This window comes from Halichoerus grypus, chromosome X (genome assembly GCF_964656455.1).
Source record: "Halichoerus grypus chromosome X, mHalGry1.hap1.1, whole genome shotgun sequence".
Classification (NCBI taxonomy): Eukaryota; Metazoa; Chordata; class Mammalia; order Carnivora; family Phocidae; genus Halichoerus; species Halichoerus grypus.
In genome coordinates, this window is record NC_135727.1 from 57,250,436 (window position 1) to 57,274,351 (window position 23,916).

General features: G+C 36.0%; 1 protein-coding gene across 3 annotated transcripts in view; it reads left to right on the forward strand.

Moving 5' to 3' along the window:
* CHM (CHM Rab escort protein) overlaps positions 1-23,916 on the forward strand; it is a 206,934-nt gene that overhangs the window by 51,067 nt on the left and 131,951 nt on the right. For all 3 annotated transcript variants that reach the window (XM_078064860.1, XM_078064861.1, XM_078064862.1), the window contains exons 3-4: positions 3,471-3,543; positions 6,429-6,553. In XM_078064860.1, the coding sequence (XP_077920986.1) occupies positions 3,471-3,543; positions 6,429-6,553 (198 nt within the window). The remainder of the gene's footprint in view (positions 1-3,470; positions 3,544-6,428; positions 6,554-23,916) is intronic.

Here is a 23,916-nt window from a genome sequence, read left to right on the forward strand (position 1 = left end):
CCCAGTATGTGGACTATTCTGGAGAAAGTTCCATGTGCACTCGAGAAGAATGAGTATTCTGTTATTTTAGGATGGAACGTTCTGTATATATCTGTGAGGTCCATCTGGTCCAGTGTGTCATTCAAACCTCTTGTTTCCTTGTTGATTTTCTGCTTAGATGATCTGTCCATTGCTGAGAGTGGAGTATTGAGGTCTCCTACAATTAACATATTGTTATCAATATGACTCTTTATTTTGGTTAACAGTTGGCTTATGTAGATAGCTGCTCCCATGTTGGGGGCATAGATATTTACAATTGTTAGATCTTCTTGTTGGATAGACCCTTTAAGAATGATATAGTGTCCTTCTGCATCTCTTACTACAGACTTTAGTTTAAATTCTTAGTTGTCTTATATAAGACTTGCTACTCCAGCTTTCTTTTGAGGTCCGCTGGCATGGAAGATGGATCTCCGTCCCTTCACTTTCAGTCTGGATGTATCTTTAGGTTCAAAATGAGTCTCTTGTAGGCAGCATATGTTCCTGTCTTTTTATCCAGTCTGCACCCCTGTGCCATTTTATGGGAGCATTTAGGCCATTCACGTTGAGATTGATTATTGAAAGATATGAATTAATTGTCATCATGTTGCTTGTGAAGACGTTGTTTTTATAGATTGTCCCTGTAAATTTCTGTTGTATATCACTCTTGGGGTCTTTCTTCTTTTATAGAACCCCCTTAATATTTCTTGCAGGGCTGGCTTAGTGATCACATATTCTTTCAGTTTCTGCTGGTCTTGGAAGCTCTGCATCTCTCCATCCATTCTAAATGACAGCCTTGCCGGATAAAGTATTCTTGGCTGCATGTTCTTCTCATTTAGTACCCTGAATATGTCCTGCCAGGCCTTTCTGGCTTGCCAGGTCTCTGTGGATAGGTTGACGTTATTCTGATGTTCTTCCCTCTGTACATAAGGAATCTCTTCCCCCTAACTGCCCTTAAGATGGTTTCCTTGGTTCTAAGATTTGCAAGTTTTATTATTACATGCCAGGGTGTTGTCCTGTTTTCCTTGATCTTAGGAGGATTCCTCTCTGCCTCTAGGACGTGAATGTTTGTTTCATTCCCCAGATTAGCGAAGTTCTCAGCTACGATTTGCTCAAATACATCTAGTCCTCTCTCTCTCCACTCCCTCCGGGATTCCAATTATTCTGACATTGGAACATTTCATGGTGTCACTTCATTTCTCTGATTCTATTTTCATGGATCCTGAGTTGTTTTTCCCTGGCCTCCTCTTTTCCCTTTTTATCTATTATATTGTCTTCCAGGTCGCTTATTCGTTCTTCTGCCTCAGTTACCCGCTGTTAGAGTATCTAGATTGGATTGGATCTCATTGATAGCATTTTTAAGTTCTGCCAGTTCAGCTTTTATTTCTGCCCTTCGAGTCTCAATGTTGCCATTAATTGATTTCTCCATTCTAGCCATTGTCTTCACAATTGCTAGCCTGAATTCCATCTCTGACATCTTGGTTATATCTGCATCCATTTGTAAATCTGCATCATAAGTCATAATCTCTGAGTCTTTTCTCTTTTGGGGGCTCCTCCTCCTAGTCATTCTGTTGATGGGAGCTTGAGGGAATGTATAGAGTCCAAATTATTGACCAGAACCCAAGGAAGATGCACCTGTTTTCTAGGGACCTTAGGGTTGCTGGCCTCTTGTTTTCCCAGCCTGTCTTCTGGGGGAGGGGCCTGCTGCGCTGTTACTCAGGCAACCCTGTTTGGGCGGAGTTGCCCTGCCCCCCTGTGGCGTGGGAAGGGCTCAGCGGGAATCAGTTTTTAGGGCTTTTGTTCTCTGGAGGCTTTCCCTGGCGGCTTTCTGCGTCTCTTCGGCGAGTCAGAGCAGAAGAGACCGTTTCCAACCCTCTGCCTCAGAGCAGAGAGATTGCAGTCTGTTCGTCAGTGAGCTCTCCAGGCCACATCGTCTCCGTTTCTGTCCGTGCTGCTATAAACTGCAGCGTCCTGGTTTGTTCGCCCCTCCGCAGCGCTCCCAGTCCTGCCTCCAGGTCGGGGCACGTCCCTGCCCTTTGTGCTTCTAAAACCGCCAGCCGCTCCCAGTTCGCACATGTGACTCCGCCACTCTGGGTTTCCGCCCCAGGTGCTGCCCTGAAGTCCTTTCCCTGCCGCTACCGGTCTGCGAGTCTGTGCCCCATCCCCAGAGCGCGAGGCTGTCGCTCACCGGAGTTGTAGGAAACCGACGGCCAGGCACCCTCCCTCTGCCGTTTATCCTCTGATATCTGCCTGTGGAATCACGGCTCCCCGCCTCGTACCTCAAAACCAACCGCCTGCAATACTCTGTTTGTAAAGGTCCAGATCTTCTTACATCTCAGGCCGGTTTCGTGGGTGCTCAGAGTGGTTTGGTAGATACCAGCTCAGTTCTGGGGACCAGTTGAAATAGGGTCCCCTACTCCTCTGCCATCTATCCCCCCCCCAATTTTGGATATTATATTAAAGGTTTTAGTTTTCATCTCATTTTAAAAAGAGCTTTTATAGATTTTTATTTCATTAGAGAAAAATACAGAGAAGCAAAAATGAAAACAAAAAACAAACCAAGAATCTGTCCCACCCCAGAACCAGAATGGATGCTGTAGGTGTGACTGAGTATACTTTGGGGTTCATCATACAAAGAATAAATAAACGTGAAGAGTTTTGTAAGAAATGGGAAGCCCCAGTACAGATATATAGTACAGAATTAGAGAATTCTGGTTTGCCACACATCTCCTACTTAAGGAAGTTAATCAGAAGTCCAATGTCTACAAGGTTTACCTGATCCTAATTAGGAGACCTCTGGGTTCTCTAAAACAGAATGATAATCTTCACAGGACTATGCAATGAAGAATAATAGTTCACCTAGTTATCAGCAGGAATATTGTCCTTCCTTTACTTATCAAAATTAAGTGAATAGAGTAGCCATTTGTGTGTGGGTGTGTATGTTGGCATGGGTTATGGGTTTGGGGCTTTGGTGGTGGTGGTGACAGTGTCTATCTAATTGTATGGGTATATATATAGTCTATACATATAATTGTCTATTAATAATTAAATATGTTTATAGAAAACTTAGCAGTTTTTTCATTGGCTTTACTTGAGTTCTACCAAGGTTTTCTCTCCAGCCATTTTTTTTTTAACCAGGAGTCAAATTTTGTTCATATTTCCTGCTCAATGCCCATATCAAGTTGTTCACAATCACATGATCAGTGGCATTTGATCAGTGGAGAAAGCTCTGAGGAGGCCAAAGAGATTTTTTTAACTCCTTGTACAATGGAAAGTTACCTTTGGGATCTGAGAGGCCAACTTTTATTTCAGCCTAGTATTTCCAGTATCCCAGTTGTTTTGAACTCTGAGGTAGCAATATTGAGATGATTTGAAGGGTCCAGGGTGGTTTGTTGATGGAGATCAGTGACTTAATTTTTTTCCCTTTTCTTTACTCTTATTTTTTATTGTTACAGAAGAAGCTACTATGGTGGAAACTGGGCCAGTTTTAGCTTTTCAGGAATACTGTCCTGGCTAAAGGAATACCAGGTAAACTTCTTAGTTGATCTTTAATCTACTAGGTTGTATTTTGTATCACATAATAACCCTACGTTAAAGAAAACCCTAAGCTTCTGTAATATAGAATTGATTCCTCATTTTTATTTATTTAACAAAAATTATGCAGTCATTTTTTAAGTTAATGTTCTTCTGATGCTTTCAAAATATAGATATCGCTTTTTAAATATACGTAGACATGTTGGCTGAAGAGTACATCATATATACTTGATACCATTTTCTCATTACATTCCCAAATACAAGGCAAGATTTTTTTCTCCAAAGTAGTCTTTCAGAAAAAAAATTTCAGTCCTCATAAAATCTCACATATTACTAGTTGCTCTTTCAGTAGTATATTTTGAGGAAAAAAAACCCAGCTATTCGGGATGGGGGAGTACATTAATTTGAAATGGTCTGAGTCATTGGTAGTTTAAAAGTCATCTGACAGAATTAGTAAAAACAAAAAACAAGGAAAAATTTAATATAAATTTAGTAAGTTTTTTTCTAAGTTAGAATCTCACTACTACAAATATTGGATATCATTGTAAAGAAGTTTTTTAGAGGACATGTACAACATAGTAATATGGAGAGTTGGTTATGTCCTGGATTTTACTCATTTTTATGACAGATGAAAAAAAACTGTCCTAATTTTATGTGAATGGTATATGTGGCTTGAAATGAACTTCCTACTGAGAGCATCATACGTGGAATCAGAAACTGCTATATCTCAAAAGCGTTTAGACAGTTGGGAAAGGAGTATGATATATTCTATAAAATTGTATTCAGTTAGCTAAAAATAATATAGCTAAGACTTATTAAGCACTTACTGTGTGCCAAACACCACAATAAGCATTGTAGTTGTACTGATTAATTTATGCACTTAAAAAAGTGCTTCTAAGGATGACAAAGACATTGATGTTGAAGATGCAGTGAAGATTCAGTTTGAATAATACTGTTGCATGAAATGAGAGTGTGGAGAAACAAGTAATATTTGGAAAATAATATTGCAAGAAAGTGAATGTTACTAGTAGACATTTAACTATTTTATGTATGTGCCTTAAATATTCGTATATTTGTGTTGATCATTATTCTTAGGAAGTATGTGTAAGGGTTATCTTATTTTGTATATTTAGCATATTTAGTACTTCCATGAGAAAATTTAGTCTAGATGCTCACAAAAAGACAACAAAAATACCTCATTTGTCTGAATGGAAAATTCTGGTGAGTGAGGATAATTTTATAAAATAAATTTTGATACTAGGTTAGATTTATTAAAATAAAAATATTTTTGTAGATGTTTCTTTTATTTTAGTGCTGCTTCTACTCCAGCATCCTCTTTCTACCATATCCTTTCGCCCTTCACTCTTTGTGTGCTGATCCACAGTCTTTTCTTCAGGTTGGTAACCCCATGTCTACACATTCAGAGTTCCTGTATTTCACCTCCTTTTCTACCTATGTTGGGATGTTTAACACTATCTAATAATTACACTTAATAATAACAATGTCTGCCCTACTTTTCTTCAGTTTAAAATGTTAAATTCAGGAGGAAAAGGCCTTTTTATTTATTTGTTTATTTTTAAAGATTCTACCCATTTTTGACAGAGAGAGAGAGACAGGTACAAGCAGGGGAAGCAGCAGGCAGAGGGAGCGGGAGAAGCAGGCTTCCCGCTGAGCTGGGAGCCTGATGTGGGGCTCGATCCCAGAACCCTGGGATCATGACCTGAGCCAAAGGCAGACGCTTAACCATCTGAGCCACCCAGGTGCCCTGAAAAAGGCCTTTTTAAAGATTTAATTAAAAGAGAGAGAGTGTATGAGCTGAGGGAGGGGCAGAGGGAGAGAGAGGAGGGAAGCAGACTCCCTGCTGAGCACAGAGCCTGACCTGGAGCTTCATCCCAGGACCCTGAGATAATGACCTGAGCCAAAACCAAGAGTTCAATGCTTAACTGACTGGGCCACCCAGGGGCCCTGAGAAAAAAAGCCTTTGAAAATAATTATTGTCCTATTTTATGAAATCTGCAAGTTTAGAAATTTCTTGAGGTGAATTTACTTAAAACGAAGAATATTGTAGTTATATTTCCCTACTAGTTCTTTGAGAATATATATTCAAAAATTTTTTTCTCTGAGAAATATGTACCAACTAGTTTAAAATTTTAAACGAATTAAAAATTGATCCTTGACATTTGGAAAAAGCATATCTTGACATTTCCAAAAATCCCCTGTATTCAGATATTGCTATGCATATAACTTATTTCCATAAAATATAATTAGGAATTATTAAAAATTTTGAAGGGCCACTTTCAACCCTTATAAGTTTACATACATTATCATACATTATTGTTTTTATTGTCTTTCTGAATATAAAATATTTAGAGGTTGATTATTATACAGTCCTTAGTTATAGTAGGCTGAATACTTTTCAAAAATACTTTTACATAAAATCAGAATTTGACATGGCTAGTGACTAACCTTCAATGACCTAAAGGTAAGTAGAATGAAGTAATCGTGGGCCTGCTTTTGGACAACAAAATGCAAAAACTTTTTTAATAACAAGTAATATGTATACCAGACACACTTGATTTTCAGCAGATAGAGGGTTAGTTATCCTAGTTCTTAAGTAATGTCAAAACAGGCACATCCAATGACTGCATCAGAATGTCAGATATCCTGATAGAAAACTGTGAACCAGAGGTAACATTTGATAGGATAGGTTTTTATACAATTTTCTTCTCTTTGAAGATGGCACACTGTACTAGAGTCACTTCAGAATTTTGATGGGATCAGAGGCAAAGTATTAATTGAGAAAGGTATACATTTTCACAAAAAAGTAGAGGTTCAGATTGCGCAATTTAATTAACGTTTCTCATCTGTATTTTGTTTAGGAAAATAGTGATGTTGTGAATGAAAGCCCAGCATGGCAAGAGCAGATTCTTGAAAATGAAGAAGCCATTGCTCTTAGCAGGAAGGACAAAACCATTCAACATGTGGAAGTGTTTTGTTATGCCAGGTATGAAAAGTATTTATTTAGGATAAACCGAGTTAATGACTTCTTATTCACATCTATTCAAAAGAAGCCAACATATAACATTGGTTGCTAAACGTCAATTGATAAGATGGTTTGCCTTTTTAAAAATATAACTTTCAGTTTTTTCTGCTTAGATGATAATGGTGATAATAACATGCCACATTAATGACTTGATTCTTACAACCATCCTGTACTAGGATAGAGGAGGTAGTACTAGTTGCAGTTTTTATAGAATCCTCATTATATAGAGATTAATTTGTTGAAGGGAAAAATGGCTTGAAAAATGTCCAAACCACATGTAGCCTAGATAGTGGTAGAGCCCAAGATCAAAACTCAGGATTATTTAATTCTGCTCCAGTGTTCTTTTAACTCTTCTTAGATAATATTCAGTGTAGCAAAATGGAAAATTATAAGTTTGAAATAAAAACAATTGGTCATAATATTTGGGGACATATTTTTGAAATCAGGAGAGAATATTGGGAAGTAATATTTTAAGTGTCTCTAAGTGAGAAAATTCATTTTTTTTAAGTTTTTGTTTTCCAGTTAACATACACTATTATATTAGTTTTGGGTATACATTATAGTGATTGAACAATTCCATACATAGGTCACCAGGTGCTCATCACAGGTGCACTCCTTAATCCCTATGACCTATTCTACCCATTCCCCCACCCACCTCTCCTGTGGTAACAGTTTGTTTCTTGGTTTGCTTCTCTATTTTTTCCCTTTGCTCATTTGTTTCTTAAATTCCACATGAATGAAATCATATGGTATTTTTCTTTTTCTCACTGACTTAATTTGCTAAGCATTTTACTCTTTAGCTCCATCCATGTCATTGAAAATGGCAAGATTTCATTCTTTTTTATGGCTGAATAATATTCCTTGTGTATATATACCACATCTTCTTTAGCCATTCATCAATTGATGGACACATGGGCTGCTTCCATATATTGACTGTTGTAAATAATGCTACTATAAGCATAGGGGTGCATGGTCTTTTAATTACTGTTTTTGTATTCTTTGGGTAAACGACCTGTAGTGGGATTGCTGGATCCTAGGGGAGTTCTATTTTTAATTTTTAGAGGAACTGCCATACTGTTTTCCACAGTGGCTGCACCAGTTTGCATTCTCATCAACACTGCAACAGGGTTCCTTTTTCTCCACATCCTCACTAACACCTGTTGTTTCTTGTGTTGTTGATTTTAGCCATTTTGACAAATGTGAGGTGATAATCTCATTGTAGTTTTGATTTGCATTTCCCTGATGATAAGTGATAATGAGCATCTTCTCATGTGTCTGTTGGCCATGTGGCTATCTTCTTTGGAGAAATGTCTATTCATGTCTTCTACCCAGTTTTTAATTGGATTATTTTTTGGGGGGGGGGGTGTTGAGTTTTACAACTTCTTTATATGCTTGGGTTACTAACCCTTTATCATATATATCATTTGCAAATATCTTCTCCCATTCTGGTTGCCTTTTTAAGTTTTGTTGATTGCTTCCTTCACTGTGCAGAAGCTTTTTATTTTGATGTAGCCTCAATAGTTTATTTTTTCTTTTGTTGCCTTGCCTCAGGGGACCTATCTAGAAAAAAGTTGCTATGGCAGATGTCAGAGAAGTTAATGCCTGTGGTCTCTTCTAGGATTTTTATAGTTTAGGTCTCACATTTAGGTCTTTAGTCCATTTTGAGTTTATTTTTATGTATGGTATAATAAAGTGGTCCAGTTTCATTCTTTTGAATATTGCTGTCCAGTTTTCCCAACACCATTTGTTGAAGAGACTTTTTTCCATTGGCTGTTCTTTACTGCTTTGTCGAGGATTAATTGACCATATAGTTGTGGGTCCATTTCTCAGTTTTCTATTCTGTTCTATTGAATTATGTGTCTATTTTTGTGCCAGTATTATACTGTCTTGATCACTACAACTTTGTAATATAACTTGAGGTCTGGAATTGTGATGCCTCCAGTGTTGCTTTTCTTTTTCAAGATTGTTTTTTGCTATTTGGGGTCTTTTGTGTTCCATACAAATTTTAGGATTGTTTGTTCTCATTCTGTGAAAAATGCTGTTATTATTTTGATAAGGATTGCATGAACTGTGTAGATTGCTTTGGGTAATATAGACATTTTAACAACATTTGTTCTTCCAGTCCATGAGCATGGAATGTTTTTCCATTTCTTTGTGTCATCTTCATTTTCTTTCATCAGTGTTTTATAGTTTTCAGAGTTCGGATCTTTTGCCTCTTCGGTTAGGTTTATTCCTAGTTATCTTATTGTTTTTGGAGCATTTGTAAATGGGATTGATTCCTGATAGCTCTTTCTGCCGTGTCATTGTTGTACAGAAATGCAACAGATTTCTGTACGTTGATTTTTGTATACTGCGACTTTACTGAATTTGTATATCAGTTCTAGCAATTTTTTAGTGCAGTCTTTCGTGTTTTCTGTATAGAGAATCATGCCATCTGCAAATAGTGAAAGTTTGACTTCCTCTTTGCTGATTTGGATGCCTTTTATTTCTTTGTGTTGTCTGATTGCTGATGCTGGGACTTCTAGTACTGTGTTGAACAACAGTGGTGAGAGTGGACATCCCTGTCTTGTTCCTGACTATAGAGGAAAAGCTTTCACTTTTTCTCCATTGAGGATGATATTAGGTGTGGGTTTTTCATATATGGCCTTTATTTTGTTGAGGAATGTTCCCTCTATCTCTACTTTGTTGAGAGTTTTTATCATGAATGGATGTTGTACTTTGTCAAGTGCTTTTTCTGCATCTGTTTACTCTTTCTGATATTGATATGATGTATCACATTGATTTGCAGATATTGAACCATATGGTTTTTATTTTCTTTTATTGATGTGAGTAAGAGAGTATCACCGTGTAATAGATCCTTGACATTCTTGTTGGCTACATCAAAAAATCTTTTTGATTTCCCTTTTGTAAATAATGAAAAAATGGTACAGATTCTTGGCTTGTTGTTGTTGCTTTTTTATATATGCATTATCAATGATGTTAATGTTACATTTTGTGGAGGTAGGGCATGAGTATGTGTTTAGTTTTGTATAATTTTAACATATATGTCAGGTCATGTATCCATCACCACAGTCAACTTACAGAAGTGAGCAGTTACATCAGCCCAAGGATCTTTCCTGTTTCCATTTTATAACCATAGCTCATCTCCTTCCTACCATTTCCCCCAATTTCTAACTCTTGGTAACCACTAATCTCTCTTCCAGCTCCATTATTTTGTCATTTTGAGAATGTTATGTAAATAGAACTGTATAGTATGTAACCTTTTGCCATTGGCTCTTTTCACTCATTGTAGTTAACCTGCAGATTCATCCAGGTGGTTGCATGCATTAGTAGTTGGTTCCTTGTTATTGCTGAATAGTATTCCATGCTATGGACATACCAAAGTTCACTTATTCACCTGTTGAAGAACATCTGGGCTTTTTTCACTTTTGTCTGTTACAAATAAAGCTGCTATGAATATTTATTATAGAATTCTCTGTGAATATAAGTTTTCATTTGTCTGGGATAAATGCTCAAGTGTATAATTGATGGGTCATATGGTAATTACATGTTTAGTTTTAAACTGAAAAACTGTTTTCCAGGGGGGCTGTACCATTTTACATTTCCATCAGAATTTCATGATTCAGTTTCCCCACATGCTCCCCAACATTTGATGTTTTCACTCTTTTAGCCATTCTGATAGTTGTGTAGTGATATCTCATTGGAGTTATAATTTGCATTTCTCTTATGGCTGATTTTGAACATCTTTTCATGTGTTTGTTTGCCATTCTTACATCCTTTTTGTTGAAAATCTGTTCATATCTTTTGCTCATTTTTTAATTGGATTGGCTTTTTCCTGTGGATTTTTGAGAGTTCTTTATATGTTTTATATATGTGTCCTTTGTTAAGTATGTAGTTTGCAAATATTTCCCCCAAGTCTGTGGCTTGTCTGGCATCCTCTTTAAGCAGGATATTTTGCAGGTGAAATGTTTTAAATTTTGATGAGGTCCAATTTATCACTTTTTTCTTGGGTATAGATCCAGAATATTTTCTCCTATTTTTCAAAAAAAATTATAGTATGTTTTATGTTTAATCCCATGATCTACTGTAATTTTTGTATAAGGTGTGAGGTTTAGGTCAGTGTTAATTTTTTTAACATAAGGTTATCCGATTGGTTTGGCACAGTTTGTTATAAAGACTGTTTTTTCTCCACTGAATTAATTTGCATATTTGTCAAAAATCAGTTGGCTGTACTTCGATGGGTCTATTTGTGGATTTTATATTCTGTTCCATTGATGTGTATGTCTTTTCCCACACCAATACCACACTGTCTTTATTACTGCAGCTATATATTAGGACTTAAAATCAGGTAGAATAATTCCTCCAAATTGATTCTTTTTTGTCAAAATTGTTTTATTTATTCCAGAGTTTGTGCCTTTTCATATAAATATTCTAATAAGCTTTTCTATGTCGAGAAAATGTTGCTAGAATTTAGGAATTGCATTAATGCTATAAATCAAGTTGGGGGGAATTGATACCTTTATTATTTTGAGTCTTCCAATTCACTCCCAATGTATGACTCTCCATTTATGTAGGTTGACTTCGATTTCTTTCTACAGAATTGTGAATTTTCAGCATCCCAATCCTGTGCATGTTTTGTTAATTGTATACCTAAGTTGTTACTTCTCTTTGGGGCACTTATAAGTGGCATTGTCTTTTTAATGTTGGCTTTCATATGTTCATTATGGGTATCTAGAAATGCAGTTGTTTTTTATGCATTGAGTTGTATCCTGGCATCTTGCTGAACTCACTTATTCTGGGGATTTTTTTTATAGGTTCCTTGGGATTTTTACATAGACAGTAATGTCTTATACAAAGAGGAACAGTTTTATGTATTCCTCTTCGTTTGCTTTTTTTAAAGCGTCTGTTTCCTATTGAGAGTCATGTGTTTTCTGTCCATAGCCACACACCATGAGTTGTTTTCTACTTAACCTTAGCCTCACTTAATGAGCATTTTTTTTTTTTTCCAGAAAGAAAGTTGTTACCACTTTCTGATGACTCTGTAATTATACCCTAATGAAGGCCAATCATTTAGGGTCTCTCCCTTGCTAATTATCATGTTTTTGTACACTACTCTTTTAGCATGTGCCTATCAAATCCACAATCTGATCAAATGACAGATTACCAAAAGTAATGGTCATTACCAAAAGTGATGGTCACTTTAATGGTCATTCATGTTTATTGTAGCTAGTTGTATCAAACAAATAGAAGTCAAACTTTAGTCCTTGATACACTACATATATAGAATACTGGTTTTAATATTTTGGTAAACCCAAAATATCAGGTAAAGACAGCTTTATAATAATATGAATACTGACATATGACTTGTTTTCTCCTTTTAGACCAGATGTGTTAGCTTATTTATAGAGTTGATGTTTATTAGGCCAAAATCTACAATTAGATTCTCACATATGCTACTTACTATTTCATCAAGGGAGAATAAAATACGTATCTTTTGGCCATAAACAATATTGTAGCCATAACCAGCAGCCTCTTGGTTTTTAATTTTTGATTACAAGGAGGCCAGGGCAACGATGCAAATAAATCAGTGCAGACTCATCACCATTGCTTGGAAAATACCTCAAAGTACTTGGAAAGTCGGTAACACCATACTCTAATATAAACATATAGGATAGTGTATTATTTTTTTTATTGTTGTTGACTTTACTTGTTTTCAAAAGTAATTCTGAAGTATTCAACCTAAAGGCTTTATTGATCTTTTGAACATTAAATTTAGTACTTTTGGTTATTCCAAAATTGGTCTAAATACTAAAATAGAAATGGTGATATGTCTACTATCATAGCATAAGTCCACATATCATAAACTCCCATCAGGAACAATCCAGATTGTTTTGTTATATCAGAGCTTTGATCCTGAATGCTGCTTGAAATAAGTAGGAAAATTTCCAGTTTGAGCCAAAAATACTTCTATACATAGATTGTTTTGTTTTTAAGATTTTATTTATATGTCAGAGAGAGGGAGGGAGGGAGAGAGAGAGCACAAGCAGGGGGAGCGACAGGCAGAGGGAGAAGCAGGCTCCCCACAGTACATATATGTCTGTGTGACAGCTTCTATAACCTGGTGCTTTACACAGTTTATTTAATTGCATTCAGTTTGTACTATAGCCATGTGCATGAGCTATTGGTGTATATTGCTGCTGAATAAACTGGAGCTCAGGGAGAGCTAGAGATAGCAGAGTCAAGATTTGAACCTGTGTCTGTCTAACTCAAAAGCTGGTGGTGTTTCCATTTTTTTTCATGTTGTATTTCACACACATCAAGAGAACCATTCCATCAGGTGAATAAAGTATTTCTTTTGTACAGACTAGCACCTAATGAGGTGCATTTACTTCCTTAATTTACTAGAATACTATTTAGTATTGTAAAGTAGTCATATCTATAATGAGGAATGAAAAGTGCCTAACTCCCAGAGTTAGGAAGGTAAGGGATGAATCAATCCTATATCCTTTAGTTGTGGTGACTGTAGTTTATACACCACAGGATGCTTTTGTAGTTTATATGAGGGAATAAAAACAGCTACTATTTCTTATTTTATTCAGTAGACGATGAAAAGGTACAATACACTAATTCCCACTTTAGTCACACAAATCCAGAAAATTCTTAGGTAAAAGATTGTTGCCTGTTACTTGCATAATGCCATGTAGTTCCTTTAGCAAGAAGAGATTTTATCTTTCTGAAGTATTGGCAATAACTTGTATTTTTCTGCCCCGGTGTTTTTGTTTTTTGTTTTTGCAAATATTGAACATTGTTTTCCCTTTTCTGGCATGAGAATATTAAAGCAGGATGAAAACTTCCCTCTTAGATTTGCAAATGAACCAACTCTCTAGTCGATTAATAAAATAAAGATATCACTTTAATAGTAATCCAAAATTCTACTTTTTAATTTTGGATTCTAATATTTTAACTCAAAAATTACAAAGTAACCTGAACTTCCTGGACAAAAATGGAGTAATATCAGTAAGAAAAAGGAATAAATTTTAAAAATGTAATCATTACAATTTAGAGGAAGCTATTTTTTATCACTGTGTACAAATAAGTTTGATTTAGGCTACAAGTGACATAGGCCCAACTAAAAGTGGTTTAAGCAAGTACAAGGATAGGTAGATGGGAGGTGGGAAGGTGAGGAGGTAGGTAGGTCAGTAGGTTGATCATTGAAGAATTTGTTAATGAACACTTTTAAAAAAGTTTTTGTTTAAATTCCAGTTACTTAACTATAGAAAACAAACAGATGGTTCCCAGAGGGAAGGTAGGTGGTGGGGGGGATTGGTTAAATAGGTGATGGGGATTAAGGAGTGCATTTGTGGTGAGCACCAGGTGGTGTATGGAAGTGTTGAAGTGCTATATTGTACACCTGAAACTAGTATTACACTGTATGTTAACTAACTGGAATTTAAATAAAAACTTAAAAAAATTTCCAGTTGACATACAGTGTAATATTGGCTTCAGGTGTACAATATAGTGATTCAACAATTCTATACATTACAACGCTATCATGATAAGTGTTCTCTTTAATCCCCATCACCTATTTGACCCATCCTCCTATCCACCTCCCATCTGGTATCCATCAGTTTGTTCTCTATAGTTAAGACACTCTTTATTGGTTTGTCTTTCTTTTTTCTTTTCACTTGCTCATTATTTTGTTTCTTAAATTCCACATGAGTGAAATCATATGGTATTTGTCTTTCTCTGACTGACTTATTTTGCTTAGCATTTTACTCTCTATCTCCATCCATGTTGTTGCAGATGGCAAGATTTCATTCTTTTTTTAAGGCCGAATAATATTCCATTGTATATCTATACTACATCTTGTTTATCCATTCATCAGCCAGTGGACACTTGGGCTGCTTCCATAATTTCGCTATTGTAAATAATGCTCCTATAAACATAGGGGTGCCTGTATCCTTTTGAATTAGTGTTTTTGTATTTTTGGGTAAATACACAGTAGGGCCATTCTTGGATTGTAGGGTAATTCTATTTTTAACATTTTGAGGAGTCTCCATACTGGTATCCACAGTGGGCACACCAGTTGCATTCCCACCAACAAGGCAAGAGTGTTCCTTTTTCTGCACATTCTCACCAACACTTGTTGCTTCTTGTGTTTTTGATTTTAGTCATTCTGACAGGTGTGAGGTGGTATATCGTAGTTTTGATTTGCATTTCCCTGATGATGACTGATGATGAGCATCTTTTCATGTGTCTGTTAGCCATCTGTATGACTTCTTTGGAGAAATGTCTCTTCATGTCTTCTACCCATTTTTAATTGGATTATTTTTTGGGGGGAGGTGTTGAGTTTTCTAAGTTCTTTGTATATTTTGGATACTGACTGTTTATTGGATATGTCATTTGCAAATATCTTCTCCCACTCTGTAGGTTGTCTTTTAGTCTCATTGATTGTTTACTTCGCTGTGTAGAAGGTTTTTATTTTGCTGTAGTCCAATAGTCTATTTTTGCTTTTGTTTCCCATGCCTCAGGAGACATATCTAGAAAAATGTTGCTGTAGCCATTATCAGGGAAATTACTTTCTGTGCTCTCTTCTAGATTTTTATGGTTTCAAGATTCGCATTAGGTCTTTATTACATTTTGAATTTATTTTCATGTATGGTGAAAAAAGTGGTCCAGTTTCATTTTTTTTCATCTTGCTATCAAGTTTTCCCAGCACCATTTGTTGAAGAGACGGTCTTTTTTCCATTGGATATTCATTCCTCCTTTGTCAAAGATTAATCGATCATGTAATTGTTTATTTCTGGATTTTCTATTCTGTTCTTTTGATCTAAGTGTCTATTTTTGTGCTGATACCATACTGTTTTTGAATACTACAGCATTGTAATATAACTTGAAGTCTGGGATTGTGATACTACTAGTTTTATTTTTCTTTTTCAAGATTGCTTTGGCTATTTGGGCTTTCTTTGTGGTTCCATACAAATTTTAGGATTGTTTGTTCTAGTTCTGTGAAAAATGCTGTTTCTCTTTAGACATGGATTGCATTAAATCTGTAGATTGATTTGGGTAATATAGAATTTATTTTTTATTATGTTAGTCAGCATACAGTACATCATTAGTTCTTGATGTAGTGTTCCATGATTCATTGTTTGCGTATAACACCCAGTGCTCCATGAAACACGTACCCTCCTTAATACCCATCACCAGCCTAACCCATCCCTGTACCCTCCTCCCCTCTAAAACCCTCAATTTGTTTCTGGGAGTCCATAGTCTCATGGTTCGTCTCCCCCTCTGATTCCCCCCCCTTCATTTTTCCCTTCTTCTCCTAATGTCCTCCATGCTGTTCCTTATGTCCCACAAATAAGTGAAACCATATGATAATTGACTTTCTCTGCTTGACTTATTTCACTTAGCATAATCTCCTCCAGTTCCATCCATGTCAGTGCAAATGGTGGGTATTCATCCTTTCTGATGGCTGAGTAATATTCCATTGTATATATGGACCACATCTTCTTTATCCATTCATCTGTTGAAGGGCATCTTGGCTCCTTCCACAGTTTGGCTATTGTGGACATTGCTGCTGTGAACATTGGAGTGCATGTGGCCCTTCTTTTCACTACATCTGTGTCTTTGGGATAAATGTCGAGTAGTACAATTGCTGGGTGATAGGGTAGCTCTATTTTTAACTTTTTGAGGCGTCTCCACACTGTTTTCCAAAGTGGCTGTACCAACTTGCATTCCCACCAACAGTGTAAGAGGGTTCCCCTTTCTCTACAACTTCTCCAACATTTGTTGTTTCTTGCCTTGTCAATTTTTGCCATTCTAACTGGTGTAAAGTGGTATATCAATGTGGCTTTGATTTGAATTCTGTTCCATTGATCAATGTGTCTGTTTTTGTGCCAGTACCATGCTGTCTTGGTGATCACAGCTTTGTAATATAGCTTGAAATCAAGCAATGTGATGCCCCCAGCTTTGTTTCTCTTTTTCAACATTTCCTTGGCGATTTGGGGTCTTTTCTGGTTTCATACAAATTTTAGGATTGTTTGTTCCAGCACTTTGAAAAATGCCATTGGTATTTTGATTGGGATGGCATTGAAAGTATACATTGCCCTGAGCAGCATAGACATTTTAACAGAATTTTTAACAATATTTGTTCTTTCATTCCATGAGCATGGAATGTCTTTCTGTTTCTTTGTGTCCTATTGAATTCCTTTCATCAGTGTTTTATAGTTTTCAGAGTATAGGTCTTTCACTTTATTAAGTTTATTCCTACATATTTTATTGTTTTTGGTACAATTGTAAGTGGGATTGTTTTCTTAATTTCACTTTCTGATGCTTCATCGTTATTATTTTGCTTCATTACTACTGTAAAGGAATGCAGATTTCTGTACATTGATTTTGTATCCTGCAACTTTATTCATTTATCAGTTCTAGTATAGTATCAGTATTTTGATGGAGTCTTTAGTATTTTATTTGTATACCATCATGTCATCTGCAAATAGTGGAAGTTTTACTTCTTTCTTACCAATTTCAATGCCTTTTATTTCTTTTTATTGTCTGCTGTGGCTAGGGCTTCCAGTACTATATTCAATAAAAGTGGTGAGAGTGGACATCCTTGTCTTGTTCCTGATCTTACAGGAATACCTCTCAATTTTTCACCATTGGGTATGATCTTAGCTGTGGGGTTTTCTTTTTTATTATTTTATTATGTTATGTTAATCACCATACATTACATCATTAGTTTTTGATGTAGTGTTCCATGATTCATTGTTTGCGTATAACACCATTCAGTACGTGCCCTCTTTAATACCCATCACCAGGCTAACCCATCCCCCCACCCCTCTCCCCTCTAGAACCCTCAGGTTGTTTCTCAGAGTCCATAGTCTCTCATGGTTTGTCTCCCCCTCCGATTTACCCCCCTTCATTTTTCCCATCCTGTTATCTTCTTTTTTTTTTTTTTTTTTTTTAACATATAATGTATTGTTTGTTTCAGAGGTACAGGTCTGTAATTCAGCAGTCTTACACAATTCACAGCGCTCACCATAGCACATACCCTCCCCAATGTCTATCACCCAGCCACCCCATCCCTCCCACCCCCCACCACTCCAGCAGCTGTGGTGTTTTCATATAAGGCCTTTATTCTGTTGAGGTATGTTCCCTCTGGACCACTTTGTTTAGGGTTTTTATCATGAATGGATGTTGTACTTTGTCAAGTGCTTTTTCCGCATCTCTTGACATGATCATATGGTTTTTATTCTTCCTGTTATTGATGTGATGATGTATCACATTGATTGGTTTGTGAATATTGTACCACCCTTACATCTCAGGAATAAATCCCACTTTATTGTAGTGTATGATTTTTTTTAATGTATTGTTGGATTTGGTTTGCTAGTATGTTATTGAGGATTTTTGTATCTGTGTTCATCAGAGATATTGGCCTGAAGTTCTCTTTTTTTTGTGGTGTCTTTATCTGGTTTTGGTGTTAGGGTGATACTGTCCTCAGAGACTGAATTTGGAAGTTTTCCTTCCTCTTCTGTTTTTTTAGAATACTTTCAGAAGAAAAGGTATTAACTTTTCTTTAAACATTTGGTAGAATTCACCCGTGAAGCCATCTGGCCTTGGACTTTTGTTTGTTGGTAGTTTTTTGATTACTATTTGAATTTCATTGGTGGTAATCTGGTTAAATTTTTTATTTCTTCCTGCTTCAGTTTTGGTAGTTTATGTTTGTTAGAATTACCCATTTCTTCTAGGTTTTTCAATTTGTTGGCATATAATGTTTTAGAATATTCTCTTACAGTTGTTTGTATTTCTGTGATGTTGGTTATTTCTCCTCTGTCATTTGTGATTTTATTTATTTGGGTCCTTTCTCTTTTCTTTTTGATAAATCAGGCTAAAGGTTTATCAGTTGTATTAAATTTTTCAAAGAACCTACTCCTGGTTTCATTGATATGTTGTATTGCCTTTTTTAGTTCCTATATCATTTATTGCTGCTCTAATCTTTATTATTTTCTTCCTTATGCTGGCTTTAGGTTTCATTGTTTTTTTTTTTTTTTTTCCCTAGCTCCTTTAGATGTAAGGCTGGGTTGTTCATTTGAGACTTTTCTTGCTTCTTGAGGTAGGCCTGTATTGCTATATACTTCCCTCTTAGAATTGCTTTTGCTGCACCCAAAAGACTTTGGACTGTTGTGGTTTCATTTTCATATGTTTCCATGTGTATTTTTTAAAGATTTATTTATTCGAGAGAGAGATAGCATGGGAGAGCAAGCACGAGTAGGGGGGTAAGGGCAGAGGTAGAGGGAGAAACAGGCTCACCACTGAGCGGGAGACTGATGCAGGGCTCGATCCCAGGACCCCGGGATCATGACCCAAGCTGAAGGTAGACGCCCAACGGACTAAGCCACCCAGGTACCCCTGTTTCCATGTATTTTTTAATTTCTTCTTTGATTTCCTAGTTGACCCATTCATTGTTTAGGACCATGTTGTTTAACTCCATGTATTTGTGGTCGTTCCAGATTTTTGTCTTGCGCTTAATTTCTAGTTTCATAGCTTTGTGTTCAGAAAAGGCGCATGATAGGACTTCAGTGTTTTTGTATTTAAGACTTGTGTTATGGCCTAATATGTGATCTGTTATGGAGAATGTTCCATGGTGCTTGAAAAGAATGTGATTCTGTTTTAGGATGGAATGATGTGAATATATCTGTTAAATCCATCTGGTGTAGCATGTCATTCAAAGCCATTGTTTCCTTGTTGATTGTCTGTTTAGATGATGAATCCCATCGATGTAAGTGGGGTGTTTTAAGTCCCCTACTATTATCGTATTATTATCAGTTTCTTTATGTTTGTTATTAACTCTTTTGTCTATTTGGGCGCATAAACATTTACAATTCTTATATCCTCTTGTTGGATTGTCTCTTTTTTAATTATATAGTATCCTTTGTCTTTTGTTACAGTCTTTGTTTTAAAGTCTATTTTGTCCAACATAAGTGTTGCTATCCTGGCTTTCTTTTGACATTCATTTGCATAATAAGTGTTTCTCCATCCCCTCTCTTTTAATGTGCAGGTAAATGAGTCTTTTGTAGGTAGCATATAGATGGGTCTTGTTTTTTTTTATGTACTCTGTCACCATATGTCTTGATTGGAGCTTTTAGTTCATTTACATCCAAAGTAATTATTGATATGTATTTATTGCCATTTTGTTACTTGTTTTGTGGTTGTTTTTGTATTTTTTCTCATTAATTGAGCATCTTAATCACATTAGAGCTTTGGGGCAGCTGTTCTGCACTTCTCTTAGTTTGCTGTCTAGAGTTTTAAAGTGGTTGCCAAAATTCTAAACAGATTTTCATGCAGCAAAGACCTCCAAACATGATAGGAAGGAGGAGAGTTTTCCTAACATATGTGTCCCTTTTATCTTTTTTAAAGATTTAATTTATTTACTTGAGAGAAAGTGAGAGAGAAAGAGAAAGAGAGCACAGGGGTAGAGGGTGAAGCAGACTCCCCGTTGAGCAGCGAGCCCCATGTGGGACTCCATCCCAGGACCCTGAGATCATGACCTTAGCTGAAGGCAGATGCTTAACTGAGCCACCAGGTGCCCCATATGTATCCCCTTTTTTTTATTATTATACTACAGAGTCTTCATCAGGAGCTCCCAGCACACTCTCCCTTGTCTCATTGGCTAAAACTGGATAACTAGCTCACTCCTAAATCAAGTCAGCAGCAAAGGGATGTAAATTGCTATAATTGGCTTTAATCAGCCATGATCCTCTCCCTAGTTCTGGAATTGCATTTCTTGTGTCAGGGAGGAAGAGACTAATGGTTGCTGTGTAGACAACCAGCAGTACTTGCAGTACATCATCTTACGAAATTTTGTTCCTGGAAAAATGTGACAAGAGGTTAGTATTTCAGCTATATTCCATAATGTGTGTTAATATTTGAAGTTGGTAAGAGTAGAGAAAAAGATATATCAATATATTTTATTGTAGCAATTCAAAATTGAATACAGTGTTTTTTTATATTGCTAGTTTCTGGAACAATAACTTTTGGATAGTCTGATTTTTGTAACTGTTATGGGTATCCATTAAACATTTATTTGCAGGAATAAACAGCTGGGTAGCAGTTTAACATATACTGTGCAAATCAGAAATGCTTGGCCTTAGAACAAAGCACATACAACTAAGTAAAAATACAATTTTTGCAACAACCTATAGTGTGGTGAAAAAGATGCAAATGGTTGAAAAATGAATATGTTAAAACCTGTGTTGAATAAATTAACCAGTTGGCAATTTTTTATTTGACTCATCTCAAACTGTGAATAAATAAGATGCATTCACTTTGAGGTATTACTTTGTTAATATAATTTATTGATAAGCAATACTAGATAATACCTGAATTTATACCCCCAGATTCTTAAGATTATATATATATATCTTGGCAGTTAGTATAAAAAGCATTAGACAAAGTAGTATTCATCAGTTGCAGGTAGGTAAAATTATCTCAATATTGTTATACTGTATTGTAAATGTCTTTGAAATTCAAATTGGCACTATAAATGATATTACGTTTCATTTGTGAAATCTTCTTTGATATCGAAAAGTTTTATGAGAACTAATGAGGCAGATTTTTTCTTTATATGTTAAAATCATAATAGCATTGTTGAACTCATAGTTTCCATTGAGAGCTTATAATCAGCCATATTCATTAACAACTTGCAAATGTGTTTTTATATTTTTCAAATACTTTAAAATTTATAAATTTGAGTTTTTAATTTATTCTGAATTTTTCTTCAAAAGGTTAAATTATCTATTTTAAGAAATTCTTTTACCACAATATGAAGTTTTAAATTTGAGGAAAGATAAGTTCATTTTGATGAAGAGAATTTTGCTTACTAGTGCGTTAAATGGAGTTTTGGGAATTTTCTGGTGTCTTTATAGCTTCTAGTTAAGTATTAAATTTAACCTTAGCCAAAGTCCAAAAATGTTGTTAATAGAAACTAACGACAGGGCGCCTGGGTGGCTCAGTTGGTTAGACGACTGCCTTCGGCTCAGGTCATGATCCTGGAGTCCCGGGATCGAGTCCCGCGTCGGGCTCCCTGCTCGGCGGGGAGTCTGCTTCTCCCTCTGACCCTCCCCCATCTCATGCTCTCTCTCTCTATCTCATTCTCTCTCTCAAATAAATAAAATCTTTAAAAAAAAAAATAGAAACTAAGGACAATCTTGTGTTTTTATTGCATGTTTTCCATAGTGCTAGGGATTTCACAAAATGATGTTGAGAAGAGTAAGACTTATTAATTTATGGTTGTAGGACAGATACACAAAGAATAATTTCTTTTCTTATACTTACTTATAGTTTAATTATTTTGTCATGTTTTCCAGACTGTTCAGCATTAATACATTTCATTCACTGTAGAAAGCCCCTTTTCTCAGAATGTAATAGAGAGCCACTGACTAGATCAGTTTCTGTGTTCAGTTTCCATGGTGTCATTATCAAGGTCTGTAATAAGTTGCCATATTTTGTCTTATCTGTAAAATGCAGTTGATTATCATGTCATTCCTTAATTTGTAGTTGTGGGACTTCTGAAAGTTGTCACCTTAGATCCCTCATGGAGCACACTTCGGTTTATTTGCTTTTTAAAATAATGAAAGTGTAGAGCATGAATAATTCTGTAGAAAATATACAAATCACATGTCATATTATTGCTCCTTATTTTTAATGTTGCTAATGACAATGGTATCGTGGGGTAATGTGGCCAAAGAGCTTTCAATGTGTGATCTCAAAAAACCTGGGTACGTGGGGCGCCTGGGTGGCTCAGTTGGTTAAGCGACCGCCTTCGGTTCAGGTCATGATCCTGGAGTCCCTGGATCGAGTCCCGCATCGGGCTCTCTGCTCGGCAGGGAGTCTGCTTCTCCCTCTGACCCTCCCCCCTCTCATGTGCTCGCTCTCTCATTCTCTCTCTCTCAAATAAATAAATAAAATCTTTAAAAAAAAAAAAAAACCTGGGTACGTGTATTTTGAGTTGTTTGTTGACCTTTGTGAAGTTTAGCGGTATCTTATGTTTGATTAGTATCTCATGTTTGATTAGTCTTTTGGAGTTTATAAAATACCTTGCATATACATTAGCTCATTTATGGTACAACAGCCTCATGAAAAGTAAGGAAAGTGGACTGATTCCCATTTTATAGATGAATCTGAGAGATTAAGTGACCTGCTAATTAATGCATCTAGGTCTAGAACTTTTCCCGCTTTACTTTCCTAGATCTAAAAGGTAGGATTAGATCATTAATGATATTAAGTTTTATTTTCATTTTATTAAATTAAAATTATTGGATTATAACAGTAAAGATCTTGCCATTTTATTTCTTTTTTTGGGACTGTAAATATTATTTTTTCCAAGTTTTTATTTAAACTCCGGTCAACATACACATTAGTTTCAGATGTAGAATTTAGTGATTCAGCACTTATATATAACACCTGGTGCTCATCACAAATGCCCTCCTTAATCCCAGTCACCTATTTAAGTGCCCCCCCCAACCCTCCCTCACCCCCCATCCCCACCCACCTCCCCTCTGGTAACTATCAGCTTGTCATCTATAGTTGGGAGTCTGTTTCTTGGTTTTCTTCTTTTTCTTCCCCCCTCTATGTTTGTGTCTTTTATTTCTTACATTCCACATATGAGTGAAATCATGTGGTGTTTGTCTTTTTCTGTCTTATTTCGCTTAGTGTAATAGTAATGAGCTTCATCCATGTTGCAAATGGCAAGATTTCATTCTTTTTTATGGCTGAGTAGTATTCCTATATCATATATATATCTCACATCTTTTTCGATTTATCAGTCAATGGACATTGGGGCTCTTTCCATAATTTGGCTATTGTTGATAGTGCTGCTATAAACATCAGGGTGCATATATCCCTTTGAGATAATATTTTTGTATTCTTTGGGTAAATACCCTGTGGTGCAATTGCTGGATTGTACAGTGCTATTTTTAATGTTTTGAGGAACCTCTATACTGTTTTCCAGAGTGGCTGCACTAGTTTGCATTCCCCTTAACAGTGTAAGAGGGTTCCCCTTTCTCCACATCCTTGCCAAGACCTTTTGTTTCCTGTGTTGTTAATTTTATCCATTCTGACTGGTGTGAGGTAATATCTCATTGTAGTTTTGATTTGTATTTCCCTGATGATCGGTGATGTTGAGCATCTTTTCATGTGTCTGCTGATGTCTGTTCATGTCTTTTGCCCGTTTTTTAACTGGATTATTTGTTTTTTGGGTGTGGAGTTTGACAAGTTCTTTATAGATTTTGGATACTAACCCTTCATCAGATACATCATTTGAG